The following is a 14,554-nucleotide window of genomic DNA, read 5'->3' as shown; positions in this document are numbered from 1 at the left end:
ACAGAACCCCCCTCTGATTGGCTGAGAGACAGAACCCCCCTCTGATTGGCTGTGGGACAGAACCCCCCTCTGATTGGCTGTGGGACAGAACCCCCCCTGATTGGCTGAGAGACAGAACCCCCCCTGATTGGCTGAGGGACAGAACCCCTCCCTGATTGGCTGAGGGACAGAACCCCCCTCTGATTGGCTGAGGGACCCTGCCTTGGCTCCATGGACTGGAACAGAAGGGTCTGCAGGACAGCAGAGATTTGTGATTTGTGGGGAAGACTCGAGCAGTTGTAGTTGTGGATTATAAGAACACAAATATTTTACAGACATTGAAACATTTATTGTCATTCATTTATTTTCACATATTCAGTTTGTCCACGACTTCACATTGTTTGATTCCAGTGAGCAAAAGTGTTTTTAACTGCAACAATCGGAGCTAAAGTGTGTGGTTTTGACCCGGAACAAGTGGTTGAACCCTCTCACCAGGAGACCTTCCCAGACGTGTTATGGAGCTACATCTTGGCCCTGCTGAAGGCACCTGCTCCTTCCCGTCACAGCTCAGTTTGAAGGTTTGAACTCACCTAAAAATAAGAATGTAAAGAGCACAAAGTCTTCTTTCATCAGCTGGTTGATTCCAGCCGGGAACTGTCACAGAACTGGTCTGGGTGTTTTCATATTGGTGGTCTTCTTCCGTGATCATTGATCACCCTCAAACAAATGACTGGAGCCTTTGGAACAGGTGTTTTATTAGCTGAACAGACGCCTCAGCACTCCTGGAGGTCAGTGTTCATCACAGCACTGTAGTCACAGAGAATCACACTCACAGCACAACAATAATCAATGACCTAATCAATCACCAACAAGATGGAAGCTCCAACACATGGAGCCAAAAACAGGGAGAAGACGACAACAGCAAAACCACTCTGGCTCTCCCCCCCTCAAGGCTTCATCTCACTCGGCTTCTCCAGCCACGTCACAGTCGATCTGCTACTGAAGGACAAGCGTAGAGTCAATAAAGCAGGAGGGGGTTCAGCCTCACACACACCGGGGAGCAGGTGGAGCTCTGCGCTGGTCCTCTCAAAGACTGGACTCCTACAGCTAAGCTAGTTTAGATTTACTGAACAGACGACACTCCGAGTAACAACACAAAGGAGCACAGTCAGAGTCAACCCAACCGTGTACAGCGTGTGGGGAGGGGGGGGGCACGGCTCTGCTCCTCGTGCATTTACACCCAAACGTCTTCATTCTGCCGCCGCCGCCGCCGCCGCCGCCTCGGGCTCTTCTGCTGCAGCACTGGGGTCCAGGAAGTCTGCGTGCTGGAGGTCCTTCAGGTATTTAGGTGGAGTAAGAATGTGAGTGGAACCTGCGCATGAAAGGAGCAGATGGTGGCTGTGAGGAGCAACTCCCTGAACGGCTCTAGAGACCAGGACGGGACGCCTCCAGAGGGAGTCGGAGAAGGTGAGTCTGAGGCCACTCACCGATCAGGGCCTCCCACTTGCCATTGGCCTGGGTGACCTCATACACACAGCGCATCTCACTGTACGTCACCCCCCCGATGATGAAGACTATGATCCTGGGTCCTGTCTTCATCTCCGTCGGGCCCCTGTTTTTGTGCCAGTTACCATAGCGAGCGCTGTGAAAGTAGAAGGACTGGTTAGTGGTTCGTTCTGCCGCCTCGCAGCGTAAAGGTTGGGGGTTCAAACCCTCCGTGTGGGATGAGCATGTTGGGTCCCCCCCCCCCCCCCACACACACACACGTATCTAAACACACCTGAAGAATCAGTGATGCTGCTAATGGAACACACACTCACCTGGAAGGAGCACTGGCCTTAGCCGACACCTGTCGCTGGGAGATGTATGGATACAGCTTGGAATCCAGTTTGTCCTCGATGGCATCCTAAAGGTGAAAAGGTTTGGACAGTTACCGTCAGAGACGTCCAGGCTCATGGACGACTGGCTGAAACTGTCTCCTGTACACTGGCGTGAAGGGACATGAGACGGAGACGAGGGGGGCCCGGGAGGTCACCTCAGGCTCTCTGATCCTGACACCTCTCAGAGCTGCTGGACAAGAGACAACTGCCTCTGGATCTGTGATCAGCTGACTGATCCACAAGTGTGTGTGTGTGTGTGTGTGTGTGCGTGTGTGTGTGTGTGTGTGTGTGTGTGGGAGGGGGTCAGTTGTGTATATCTATGCAGCGGTGGATTTGCTGGCTGGTCTGGATCAGAGTTCAGGAACAACGAGGCCCCAATGCTGCTGCTGTGAGTCCACCAGAGACCTTTGAAATCCTCCCTTCTCCAGCAGAGGTACCTCAATGAGATCCTTCACCAGAGGAGTCCACCTGGAGAGCTGGTAGGTCTGTTCACTGATTCGCTCCTTCCGGTCTGGTTTCTTTGGTTTCTTGGATGTGACCTGTCAGAAACCACAGAGCTGCTGTTGAAACCTGCTGGAAACCAGTTAAAACCAGCTCCCAGGTAACTGCTGGTCCTGATCCATGAGAGCTCACCTCTGACACTATGGGGACACCCATGTGGGCCATGTTGGAGATGATGTCACTGTCCTCCGGAGGGATGCTGGCATGCTGAAGAAGCTTGCACAGGTTCTCCTCAGTCACACCTGACAGGGGACACACAGGCAGCACACAGTCAGGTCAGGCAACACACACAGGCAGCACACAGTCAGGTCAGGCAACACACACACACAGGCACACAGTCAGGTCAGGCAACACACAGGCAGCACACAGTCAGGTCAGGCAACACACAGGCAGCACACACCACGCAGCACACACATCAGGTCAGCAATACACAGGCAGCACACACGGGCAGCACACAGTCAGGTCAGGCAATACACACAGGCAGCACACACGGGCACACACAGTCAGGTCAGGCAGCACACACAGGCAGCACACAGTCAGGTCAGCGCACACACAGCAGCACACAGTCAGGTCAGGCAACACACACAGGCAGCACACAGTCAGGTCAGGCAACACACACAGGCAGCACACACAGTCAGGTCAGGCAACACACACAGGCAGCACACAGGCAGCACACACAGGCAGCACACACAGGCAGCACACAGTCAGGTCAGGCAACACACAGGCAGCACACACGGGCAGCACACAGTCAGGTCAGGCAATACACACAGGCAGCACACACAGCACACACAGTCAGGTCAGGCAACACACACAGCAGCACACAGTCAGGTCAGGCAATACACACAGGCAGCACACACCAGCAGCACACAGTCAGGTCACGCAACACACACAGGCAGCACACAGTCAGGCCAGGCAACACACACAGGCAGCACACAGTCAGGTCAGGCAACACACAGGTCAGGCAGCACACAGTCAGGCCATGGAACACACACAGGCAGCACACAGTCAGGTCAGGCAACACACACAGGCAGCACACAGTCAGGTCAGCAACACACACAGGCAGCACACAGTCAGGTCAGGCAACACACACAGGCAGCACACAGTCAGGTCAGGCAACACACAGGCACACACAGTCAGGTCACGCACACACACAGGCAGCACACAGTCAGGTCAGGTAACACACACACAGGCAGCACACAGTCAGGTCAGGCAACACACACAGGCAACACACACAGGCAGCACACAGTCAGGTCAGGCAACACACACAGGCAGCACACAGTCAGGTCAGGCAACACACAGGCAGCACACACAGGCAGCACACAGTCAGGTCAGGCAACACACACAGGCAGCACACACAGGCAGCACACAGTCAGTCAGGCAACACACACAGGCAGCACACAGTCAGGTCAGGCAACACACACAGGCAGCACACATATGCAACACACACAGGCAACACACCAGGCAACACACAGTCAGGTCAGACAACACAGACAGGCAACACACATATGCAACACGCACATATGCAACACACACAGCCAACACACACAGGCAACACACAGTCAGGTCACGCAACACCACAGGCAACACACATATGCCAACACACAGCAACACACACAGGCAACACACAGTCAGGTCAGACACACAGACAGGCAACACACATATGCAACACACACATATGCAACACACACAGCCAACACACACAGGCAACACACAGTCAGGTCACGCAACACACACAGGCAACACACAGTCAGGTCAGACAACACACACAGGCAACACACATATGCAACACACACATATGCAACACACACAGGCAACACACACAGGCAACACACAGTCAGGTCATGCAACACACACAGGCAACACACACATATGCAGCACACACAGGCAGCACACAGTCAGGTCGTGGGTTCAGGAGGAGCTGAGTCTTTCCTGTGGTCTGGTGTTACTGGCCCTGATACTGGTCCCAGTTAACCGAGGTGATCACACCCAGGAACACACCCAGGGACTCCTGGACATGTTACAGCTGACAGGAACCTCGAGAGTCTCCCAGAAGGTTCCTGTCCTGTCCTGAGGGACGTGCTTTCATGCTCATCTCAAACACACACTGACCGTTCTTCAGGAAGATGTAGAGCAGGATGATGCGGATCTTGTCCAGCACTGAGACGTTGGCGTCCAGCAGGACTGGCACAATCAGCCTCATTGGGTCCTTGATCTTCTCACCTTCTGCATCCACGGCCATGGCCAGGTCCTGAGGGACAGCACAAGGACATCAGCAGTTTGTCCAGTCCAAAACCAGGACGAGCAAAATAATGGTGAAATAATGGTGAAATAATGGTGAGCTAAAGAGGAAAATAGAGCCTGTTTAGGACTGATGTGAATCCAGGAGGGCAGCAACGCCCACATGGTGACCTTCAGTGAGACCCCCCTCCTCTCCTCTCCTCTCTCCTCTCCTCCCCTCTCCTCCCCTCTCCTCCTCCTCCTCTCCTCTCCTCTCCCCTCCTCTCCTCTCCTCTCCCCTCCCCTCTCCCCTCCTCTCCTCTCCTCTCCTCTCCTCTCCTCTCCTCTCCTCTCCTCTCCTCTCCTCCCCTCTCCTCCTCCTCTCCCCTCCCCTCCTCTCCCTCCTCTCCTCTCCCCCTCTCCTCCCTCTCTCCTCTCCTCTCCTCCCCTCTCCTCCTCTCCTCTCCTCCCCTCCCCTCCCCTCCCTCTCCCCTCCTCTCCTCCTCTTCCCTCTCCTCCCTCTCTCCTCTCCCCTCCCCTCCTCTCCTCGTCCTCTCCTCTCCTCCTCCTCTCCCCTCCTCTCCCTCCTCTCCTCTCCTCTCTCCTCTCCTCCTCCCCTCCCCTCCCCTCCCCTCCCTCTCCTCTCCTCTCCTCCTCTCCTCCCCCTCTCTCCTCTCCTCTCCTCCTCTCCTCTCCTCCTCTTCCTCTCCTCTCCTCTCCTCTTCCTCCCTCCCCTCTCCTCTCCTCTCCTCTCTCTCCTCTCCCCTCCCCTCCTCCTCCTCTCCTCTCCTCTCCTCTCCCTCCTCTCCTCTCCTCTCCTCTCCTCTCCTCTCCTCTCCTCTCCTCTCCTCGTCCTCTCCTCTCCTCCCCTCCCCTCTCCCCTCCTCTCCCCTCCCCTCTCTCCTCTCCTCTCCTCTCCTCGTCCTCTCCTCTCCTCTCCTCTCTCTCCTCTCTCTCCTCTCCTCTCCTCTCCTCTCTCCTCTCCCCTCCTCCCCCCTCCCCTCCTCTCCTTTCTCCTTTCCTCTAGTCTGTGTTGGTATCATGGGACGAGACAGCACCAGTCCTCCACATCTGTCCAGCTGGGACACTGAGACACCCCAGCTGCTGTCCTACATGTCCGTTCCAGGTCAGGAATGGACACAGGCCCAGGTCAGGTCAGGTCAGGTCAGGTCAGGTCAGGTCAGGTCAGGAGTGACACTGGTGCCTCCTGACCTGACAGGTCAGCACATATAATCGCTGCTAGCTCCAGTTCAGCTGGGAGACCAGAGACCTTTGGACCTTTGGGCCTGTGAGGGAGACAGGTGGACGGACAGACGAGTCTCACCTGTTCCACGCGGCAGAGCTTGTCCACGGTGCCCTGGTAGTGGTTCATGCAGTCTTCTGCCAGGTGCAGGTGGGTTGAATACTGAGGGGAGAGATGTTGTCTGTGAGGCTGAGGATGGACTGAACAGGAAGGTCTCGTGGTCTCTGTCCAGCAGGCGGACACAGCTTCAGGTTCAGGACTACAAGGCAGAGGGTTGTGGTCCTACCTTACTGAGCTCCTTCTGGTACTGAGGCATCTTCTTCAGCATTTGAGAAAGTTCTTTAATGGTGGTCTGCAAACACCAAAACCTTAGATTAGTCCAGGAATCTTGGAGGTGCGTCCATGTGTGGGAATGAGAGTATTCCCAAACGTCCAACATGGGAGCCACATCTGAGAGATCCACGTTGGTGGAGTTAAACTGTCACATCAGCCACGACATCCTGGTTCCATTCAGCTTGTTGCCCCTATTAAGGTCTAATTAACCAATTTAAGCAATAAACACGATTCATCTTTCTTTTTCAGGAGATCACGGTGACCACCCAGAGAGCCTGTCTCTCCTATGGAGCTATGAGTCAAGGTCTTCTAGAGGAGCACAGCAACGGGACATGCTGCCCTCCAGACACCCCCTGCTGTGAAGCATCAACGAGGGATCCTCTACCTTTTCTCCAGTGTTCATCTTCTTGCTGGCAGAGAACTCTTTCAGAGATCGAGTCACAGCGCTGCAGACAAAAGACAGAAGGTGAAGGTTCCTCTCTGGTCTGGTCCAGCTTAGCTGAAGCAGCACTCACTTTGACACCTCAGCGATGTGTTTGTGCCTGAGAGACATCCACAAGTCATCATCTTCGTCCAGGACAACCTCCTTCATCCGCGTCTCCCCCATCCCACTGGTCTCAAATCTGAAAGAGAAGCACCCGGAGCAGCTGAACCTGATAACATTGGGACCACAGACATGGTCCAGGACACTGGTGATGGAGTCTTCTCTCACCGGCATCTTCACCACATCCACCTGCTCAACAGTTTAACACCAGTATCTACTCAGCAACTCCTTCAGGCTTGTGGACGCTGAAGGTCACAGGTGGACGCTGAAGGTCCCACCAGCATCAGAATGGGGGAGAACGGCCATTTAGGTGACTTAGGACGTGGCTGGCTGTTGGTGCCAGCTGGACTGGTGCTGATCTACTGGGATTTGCACCCACAACCCTCTCCAGGGTCTCTCGGGGCCAGCTGAGCATCATGTAAACGCTGCAGCCTCCCTGAACATCTCCCTCACTGTAGGACCACAGTGGACCATCTTCTGATGCTTCTTCCAGCAGGATGCTGCACTATGTCACCGAGCTCAGATCATCTCTAACTGGGTTCTGGACCATGAGGATGAGCTGACTACACTCCAGGAGCCTCCACCAGAGTCACCAGATCTCATACCCACAGCAAAGTAAAAGCTAGGATGTATCTGAGGAGCCTTTTTTACCTGTAGACATCGTTTTCAATGCCCAGAAGGTCATAGGCCATGGCCTGCAGCGTCAGTTCATGCAGGAGAGGAGACACGGGGTCAAAGCCACGGTCCAGAATCAACAGCTGGGTACGGGACTTGTCTGGACCCTGCAGACATCAGATCACATCTTTGGTAGAGTGTCCCGGATTCACGGTGCAGCTGAGATCTGAGGAGGAACCATCTGAAGCATGTTCACATCTCAAGTTAGGGTCAGGGTTAGGGTTACTGCCCTCAGACTAGGAACCCTACGTTCTAGTTCTGAAAGAAGCAGCACAGCTCAGGTCATTGACACTGGAGGCTCCTGACAATGTTTCTGTAAAGGATGTAGAAGAACCAGGCCAGCCTGGGCGCTCAGGACCACAGGTGGTCTACATATAAACGTATGTCCCATCTGATATCAAGTGTAGTTCATTTCTTTAATCTGGTCCTTTACCTCTCCCATAGTCGGGTCATCAGCCTTGTAGCCGTCCAGCTTCTCCTGAAGCATCTGGGCCAGGACTGCACAGTCCTTGTATTCACTAGGACAACACACTCACAATTACACTCTGGACATCTCCAGACGAGAACGTTGAGAGGTTTGTAGGGCGCTAAGATGATAGCGAGCCTTGTTCTAAACTTGCTGTTAGACTCCTGCTGATGCTGGCGTGTGCCGTGGGAACTGGGCTCACCCTCTGTAACGGACTCCAGGATACTCTTTGAGCGTGGCGCAGAGGGTGGCGAGCTGTTCTGCACAGCGCTCCAGCATGTTGTTCTTCACATCGGCCTTGAAAGGGCTGTAGAAGTCCTGGAAGGCCTCAGCTTTATCCAGAGCAAAGACCTGAACACAAAGGGGAACCAACATTTGACACAAGTGACGCCTCCACCTGAACCACAGCTTCTACATCAGGTGCTCACAGCCGCCACGGCAACGGCGTGACCACTCCCTCCACGATGATGCGTGAGTCCTGCTGAATTTAATACCAAGCTAGCGTGAACCTGAAGCACGCACACACACACGCGTGTTGACACACTTCTGTGACTTGCTGACAATCCTCTTGCTAAATGCGGCTGTGCTCCTCTGACTGGCTGTACAAGCTGAGCCTTGAGGCCACTGGCCAATCAGGAGGAAGGATGAGTGAAGGGTGGGGGTGAGCGCTGTGACGTGGCCCCTCTCCGGATTAACAAGAGGATTGAGCACCAACAGTCAGGTGGTGCAGGAGGCTCATCTGGATCTCTGGACTCTTACAGAGCCCCCTCAAAGGACCTCGTCCCTCAACCCAAGGCAAGGGTTCCGAATGGTCATTTATAGGGGGTATTTGTCCGCAGTCCGGGTCGAATATTGGCTCATGTCTCTTTATGAAAACCTCATGCCGTTGAGGTCATGTGGGCCACTAGTCTGAGGGTTACGGGGCTTGATAGATGTTCCCTCAGGTATAAAGATCTGGACGTCACCAGCGTCTGAAGTATTCACAGATGTAATAAATAGATGGTAATAAATAGTGAGAAGATCAGGGACAACCCCTTTAATGCTGCTGTCATATCTAAAACTATCAACACTCCCATCGTACCTGAGATTCGTAGGGCAGAAAAGCGATGTGGATCTCAGTCAAGGCCTTCATGGCTTTGGAGGCTCGGGATTTGGTCAAAAGTCCGAACAAGGAATCTGGAATTGCTGCAGTCACAGTCATAACAATGGTAATAACAGTTACCATGTGGACACCAAAGTTGTGGAAGAGAATCTGTCAGCCTGCAAGATCCGACTCTTGGGTCGGTTTAGGGACCAGCACACAAAGCGGGTTCCAGTGAGACCAGCAGAGAGGGAGCAGAAAGGATCTACTCACTGTCGGTGAAGAAGACGTGGGCTGCTCGATACTGAGGATTCCGGGGGTCTCTGAAGTCATCAATCAGACCTGCAACTGACTGACAACAAGCAGAAATCCTTGTTTTAGTGTTCTGACTGGACTGGCTGACAGTTCAATGCTCCTTCAAAATGCTCCTGAAAGAAACATCTGAAGGTTGTTTTTAGGCTGACTCAAAATAGAATCACAATGTTTGATGTCACATGGTGTGACATGAAGCTAGTCTAAGAGCCCCCTTTACCTCATCTGAGGGTGTGATCAGGTAGATGGCCTCCATGCTGGGAAGAGGCTCACGCCGCTTGGTGATGTCCTCCACAACTGGGGAGACATCAGGCAATGAGTGATCAGAGAACAACCAGCAGGATGGATGGATGATGGGTGGATGGATGATGGATGGATGGATGATGATGGATGATGGGTGGATGGATGGATGGATGGATGATGGATGGATGGATGGATGGATGGATGGATGATGGATGGATGGATGGATGATGGATGGTGGGTGGATGGATGGGTGGATGGGTAGATGGATGGATGATGGATGGATGGATGGATGGTGGATGGATGGATGGATGGATGATGGATGGATGGATGATGGATGGATGGTGGGTGGATGGATGGAGGATGGATGATGGATGATGGGTGGATGGATGGATGATAGGTGGATGATGGATGACAGACAGGCCGGCAGACAGACAGACAGACAGGCTGACAGACAGACAGGCTGACAGACAGACGGCTGACAGACAGACAGACAGACAGACAGGCTGACAGACAGACAGGCAGGCAGACAGACAGGCTGACAGACAGACAGACAGACAGACAGACCGACAGACAGGCTGACAGACAGGCAGGCTGACAGACAGACAGGCTGACAGACAGGCAGGCTGACAGACAGACAGGCTGACAGACAGACAGGCTGACAGACAGACAGGCAGACAGACAGACAGGCAGACAGACAGACAGACAGACAGACAGACCGACAGACAGACAGACAGGCCGACAGACAGACAGGCCGACAGACAGACAGACAGGCAGGCCGACAGACAGACAGACAGGCAGACAGGCCGACAGACAGACAGGCAGGCAGACAGGCAGACAGGCCGACAGACAGACAGACAGACAGGACAGGCCGACAGACAGACAGACAGGCTGACAGACAGACAGACAGACAGACAGACAGGCCGACAGACAGACAGACAGACAGACAGGCTGACAGACAGACAGACAGACAGACAGACAGACTGACAGACAGACAGACAGACAGACAGACAGACAGGCAGACAGACAGGCTGACAGACAGACAGACAGCAGGCTGACAGACAGACAGGCTGACAGACAGGCAGACAGACAGGCTGACAGACAGACAGACAGACAGGCTGACAGACAGGCAGACAGGCAGGCAGACAGACAGGCTGACAGACAGACAGACAGACAGGCCGACAGACAGACAGACAGGCAGGCCGACAGACAGACAGACAGGCAGACAGGCCGACAGACAGACAGGCAGGCAGACAGGCAGGACAGGCCGACAGACAGACAGACAGACAGACAGGCCGACAGACAGACAGACAGGCTGACAGACAGACAGACAGACAGGCCGACAGACAGACAGACAGACAGACAGGCTGACAGACAGACAGACAGACAGGCTGACAGACAGACAGACAGACAGACAGACAGGCTGACATACAGACAGGACAGACAGACAGGCAGACAGACAGGCTGACAGACAGACAGACAGGCTGACAGACAGACAGACAGGCAGGCAGACAGACAGGCTGACAGACAGACAGGCAGACAGGCAGACAGACAGACAGACGGACGTACTGGTGATGCCCTCTGACATGATGTCAGTCATCTTGCAGCAGGAGGAAACCATCCTCATGCTCAGCTTGTCCACCACCAGCACCTGTCACACAGGTCAGAGGTCAGAGGTCAGAGGTCGGTTCAGGATTTCCTTTTGATGGTTGATTTTGTTCCTATGGACAGAATCACCTTCCATTTCCCTTTCTCTCTCGCTTTCTTGATGACATTATTCATGATTCCTGTAAAGAAGCATAAACAACTGTAAGAATGGCTTGTGTGTGTGTGTGTGTGTGTGTGTGTGTGTGTGCGTGTGTCTGTGTGTGTGTCTGTGTGTGTCTGTGTGTGTGTGTCTGTGTGTGTGTGTCTGTGTGCGTGTGTCTGTGTGTGTGTGTGTGTGTCTGTGTGTGTGTCTGTGTGTCTGTGTGTGTGTCTGTGTGTGTGTTTGTGTGTGTGTCTGTGTGTGTGTCTGTGTGTGTCTGTGTGTGTGTGTCTGTGCGTGTGTGTGTGTGTGGTGTGTGTGTGTGTGTGTGGTCTGTGTGTGTGTGACCTACTATCACACCCACATGAGCCCTATCAGTGAGAGCATTTTTACATGTATTGTATTCTCTTTACTTTTTCATTTTTATTTTTCTTAATATACCAACAAAACCATAGATGGGGGGGGGGTAAAGGGGGGGGGGGTAAGGGGGGGGGGGGTAAGGGGGGGGGGGTAAAGGGGGGGTCCCAATCAGAGCTCTAATCTGTTCCCAATCCTCTTATCATCCACTATTTCTGGGCCATTTCTGTAGAGATGTGACATCATCGAGAACAACAACATAGTGAGTGTGTATGTGTGTGTGTGTGTGTGTGTGTGTATGTGTGTGTGTGTGTGTATGTGTGTGTGTGTGTGTGTATGTGTGTGCGCAAAGGAAACTCTGACTCAGTAGATCAGCTCTATTTCATCAGTTGAGTCATCAATCACACATGGATCAATGACTCAGGGGAGGTGAGGAGGAGGCACCGACCCTCCAGAGGAGGAGGTACCGACCCTCCAGAGGAGGAGGCACCGACCCTCCAGAGGAGGAGGCACCGACCCTCCAAGAGGAGGAGGTACCGACCCTCCAGAGGAGGAGGTACCGACCCTCCAGAGGAGGAGGCACCGACCCTCCAGAGGAGGAGTACCGACCCTCCAGAGGAGGAGGTACCGACCCTCCAGAGGAGGAGGCACCGACCCTCCAGAGGAGGAGGTACCGACCCTCCAGAGGAGGAGGTACCGACCCTCCTAGGGGAGGTGAGGAGGAGGTACAGACCCTCCAGAGAGGAGGTACCGACCCTCCAGAGGAGGTACCGACCCTCCTAGGGGAGGTGAGGAGGAGGTACAGACCCTCCAGAGGAGGTGAGGAGGAGGTACCGACCCTCCTAGGGGAGGTGAGGAGGAGTACAGACCCTCCAGAGGAGGAGGTACCGACCCTCCAGAGGAGGAGGTACCGACCCTCCAGAGGAGGAGGTACCAACCCTCCAGAGGAGGAGGTACCGACCCTCCAGAGGAGGAGGTACCAACCCTCCTAGGGGAGGTGAGGAGGAGGTACAGACCCTCCAGAGGAGGAGATACCGACCCTGGAGAGGAGGAGGTACTGACCCTCCAGAGGAGGTGAGGAGGAGGTACCGACCCTCCTAGGGGAGGTGAGGAGGAGGTACCGACCCTCCAGAGGAGGAGGTACAGACCCTCCAGAGGAGGAGGTACAGACCCTCCTCAGGAGGAGGTACCGACCCTCCTCAGGAGGAGGTACAGACCCTCCAGAGGAGGAGGTACCGACCCTCCTCAGGAGGAGGTACAGACCCTCCAGAGGAGGAGTACCAACCCTCCTCAGGAGGAGGTACAGACCCTCCTCAGGAGGAGGGACTAATGACTGTCACAGCTGGACGTCAAACAGCAGCGTCCCCTGTGAGGGACAGCAGGTGGACGGCCCCCCCAGGCCTGTCTGTTGCTGTGTCAGTGAAGTCAGTCAGAGAGGCAGATGATCAGTCCACCGATCCTCCTGAGAAGAGCTGCGAAAGGACGAGACTCCACATGTTTGACAGAGGACAACAGCTGCAGCAGATGTGTCTCAGCGTATGATCACACCATGACCTCTGACCTCTGACCTCTGACTCTTTACTCACCCCTGAGTCTTTTCCCACCTCTGGTCACCAGGCCAAAATATTCATGGATCTTTGTGAGGACCTTTATAGACACAATGCCTTGGCTCCCTACCTGGACCCTCCTGATCAACCACTGACCCTGGTCCAAGTCCAGCCTTCAGATCCTGGTCTAACCCTCACTGACGAGTTCCTAAACTGTCCTCACTTTGCTAGTAGAATGAGTATTTAGGTACTCAATATGTAGCAAGTATATAGGATGCTGCCTCCTTCACAGCTACACACACACACACACACACACACACACCACACACACACACACGTACACACACACACACACACACACACACCACACACACACACACACACACTCACACACGCACACACACACTCACACACACACACTCACACACGCACACACACCACACACACACACACACACACACACACACACACACACACACACATTTCGAGCTGAGCTCTGAGATAAACAATATGCACTAATGAGTAAACCTCCACCTGTTTTATCTCAAAATAAAGACAGAAAAGGATCCTTTGGAGCGTCACTGGGGGTCTCAGTCTGTTTGTATTTCCTTATTGATTTAGCAGTTGGTTAGTTAGTTGGTTAGTTAGCAGCTCGTTAGTCTGGCTGTTAGTTAGAGTTACCGTAACTGTGTGGTCAGGACCAGAAACCACAGTTAGTGGCGCATGGCTGCTGGGAAAATGACCTTTCTGTTTCAGTTTGGGCTTCAGGAGCTGGAATATTGTCCTGTGTGTCGCTCCCCCGAGGATGATGTCAAAGCTGTTAATCCCTAATCCCACAGACGCAGATTACCGAGGCCGGATTGACGCAAACCTCGCTGCATGCGCTCCAAACAACCGCCGAGGCTGAACGGAGGAGAGGAATTTAATGTTCCTTTCAAAGAATAACTTCACTGCTACTCCACGTCTCTTTCCAAACACCTCCGATTCTACGGTTACGTCCTGGAAATGGGCGGAGGGATGCGCGCGCGTCTTCACGCGCCGGGATAACCTAACCTGACCCGACCCAAAAGTTGTCACAAAGATGAAATGAAACAAATGATCCGAGTGAGGGAAGTCAGAGAGACTTACTTTCTCCAACGATGGCTTTTAGTCCAAGTGGTGCCATGATGCGTCTTTCTGCGCGTCCACGACTCTCCACAAACCTGCCGGCTGGCGCGCGGTCAATCAAAGTAGTGGGAGTGCACGAGCGCGCCACTTCCGGTCCGAATTACTACAAAATAAAAGCGGTTATTTATATCGCACTGCGCGCGTGCCTATGAGGCATTAGCTGTTGCTGACTGGTACAACAGCGCCCCCTGTGGCACCACGTGTCCTGGCAGACCGGGCTCGTGGCGCTCCAGATGTGATTGGATGAATTCCCGTTATGTATGAA

The 14,554-nt window shown here is 53.9% G+C and overlaps 1 protein-coding gene across 2 annotated transcripts; it reads right to left on the bottom strand.

Moving 5' to 3' along the window:
* Positions 1-317: 317 nt before the first annotated feature.
* Positions 318-14,437, bottom strand: stxbp1b (syntaxin binding protein 1b). Of its 2 annotated transcripts, none has more exons than XM_057033843.1 (19): positions 14,251-14,437; positions 11,209-11,258; positions 11,041-11,122; positions 9,452-9,528; positions 9,193-9,271; positions 8,920-9,023; positions 8,041-8,189; positions 7,806-7,890; positions 7,349-7,479; positions 6,669-6,776; positions 6,539-6,599; positions 6,107-6,172; positions 5,902-5,982; positions 4,470-4,608; positions 2,493-2,602; positions 2,297-2,398; positions 1,800-1,885; positions 1,467-1,621; positions 318-1,351 (listed from the first exon to the last, which is right to left on the bottom strand). In XM_057033843.1, the coding sequence occupies exons 1-19, from the start codon at positions 14,285-14,287 to the stop codon at positions 1,230-1,232; spliced, it is 1,824 nt and encodes a 607-aa protein (XP_056889823.1). In that variant the 5' UTR covers positions 14,288-14,437; the 3' UTR covers positions 318-1,229. The 2 variants fall into 2 exon arrangements, with proteins under 2 accessions (XP_056889823.1, XP_056889824.1); XM_057033844.1 differs by lacking the exon at positions 14,251-14,437 and adding an exon at positions 13,804-14,162.
* Between the last annotated feature and the right edge of the window lie 117 nt (positions 14,438-14,554).

This window comes from Takifugu flavidus, chromosome 5, assembly GCF_003711565.1.
Source record: "Takifugu flavidus isolate HTHZ2018 chromosome 5, ASM371156v2, whole genome shotgun sequence".
In the NCBI taxonomy this organism is placed as follows: domain Eukaryota; kingdom Metazoa; phylum Chordata; class Actinopteri; order Tetraodontiformes; family Tetraodontidae; genus Takifugu; species Takifugu flavidus.
This window is presented reverse-complemented; position numbering and strand designations above follow the sequence as displayed.

Bases quoted from the DNA above. Each gene is read 5' to 3' on its own strand.
- stxbp1b (XM_057033843.1), bottom strand. From the start codon at position 14,287: ATGGCACCACTTGGACTAAAAGCCATCGTTGGAGAAA. The intron at 1,622-1,799 runs GTGAGTGTGTGT...CTACTTTCACAG, and splicing joins AAGGCCAGTGCTCCTTCCAG to CGCTCGCTATGGTAACTGGC. The intron at 1,352-1,466 runs GTGAGTGGCCTC...TTTCATGCGCAG, and splicing joins CAAGTGGGAGGCCCTGATCG to GTTCCACTCACATTCTTACT.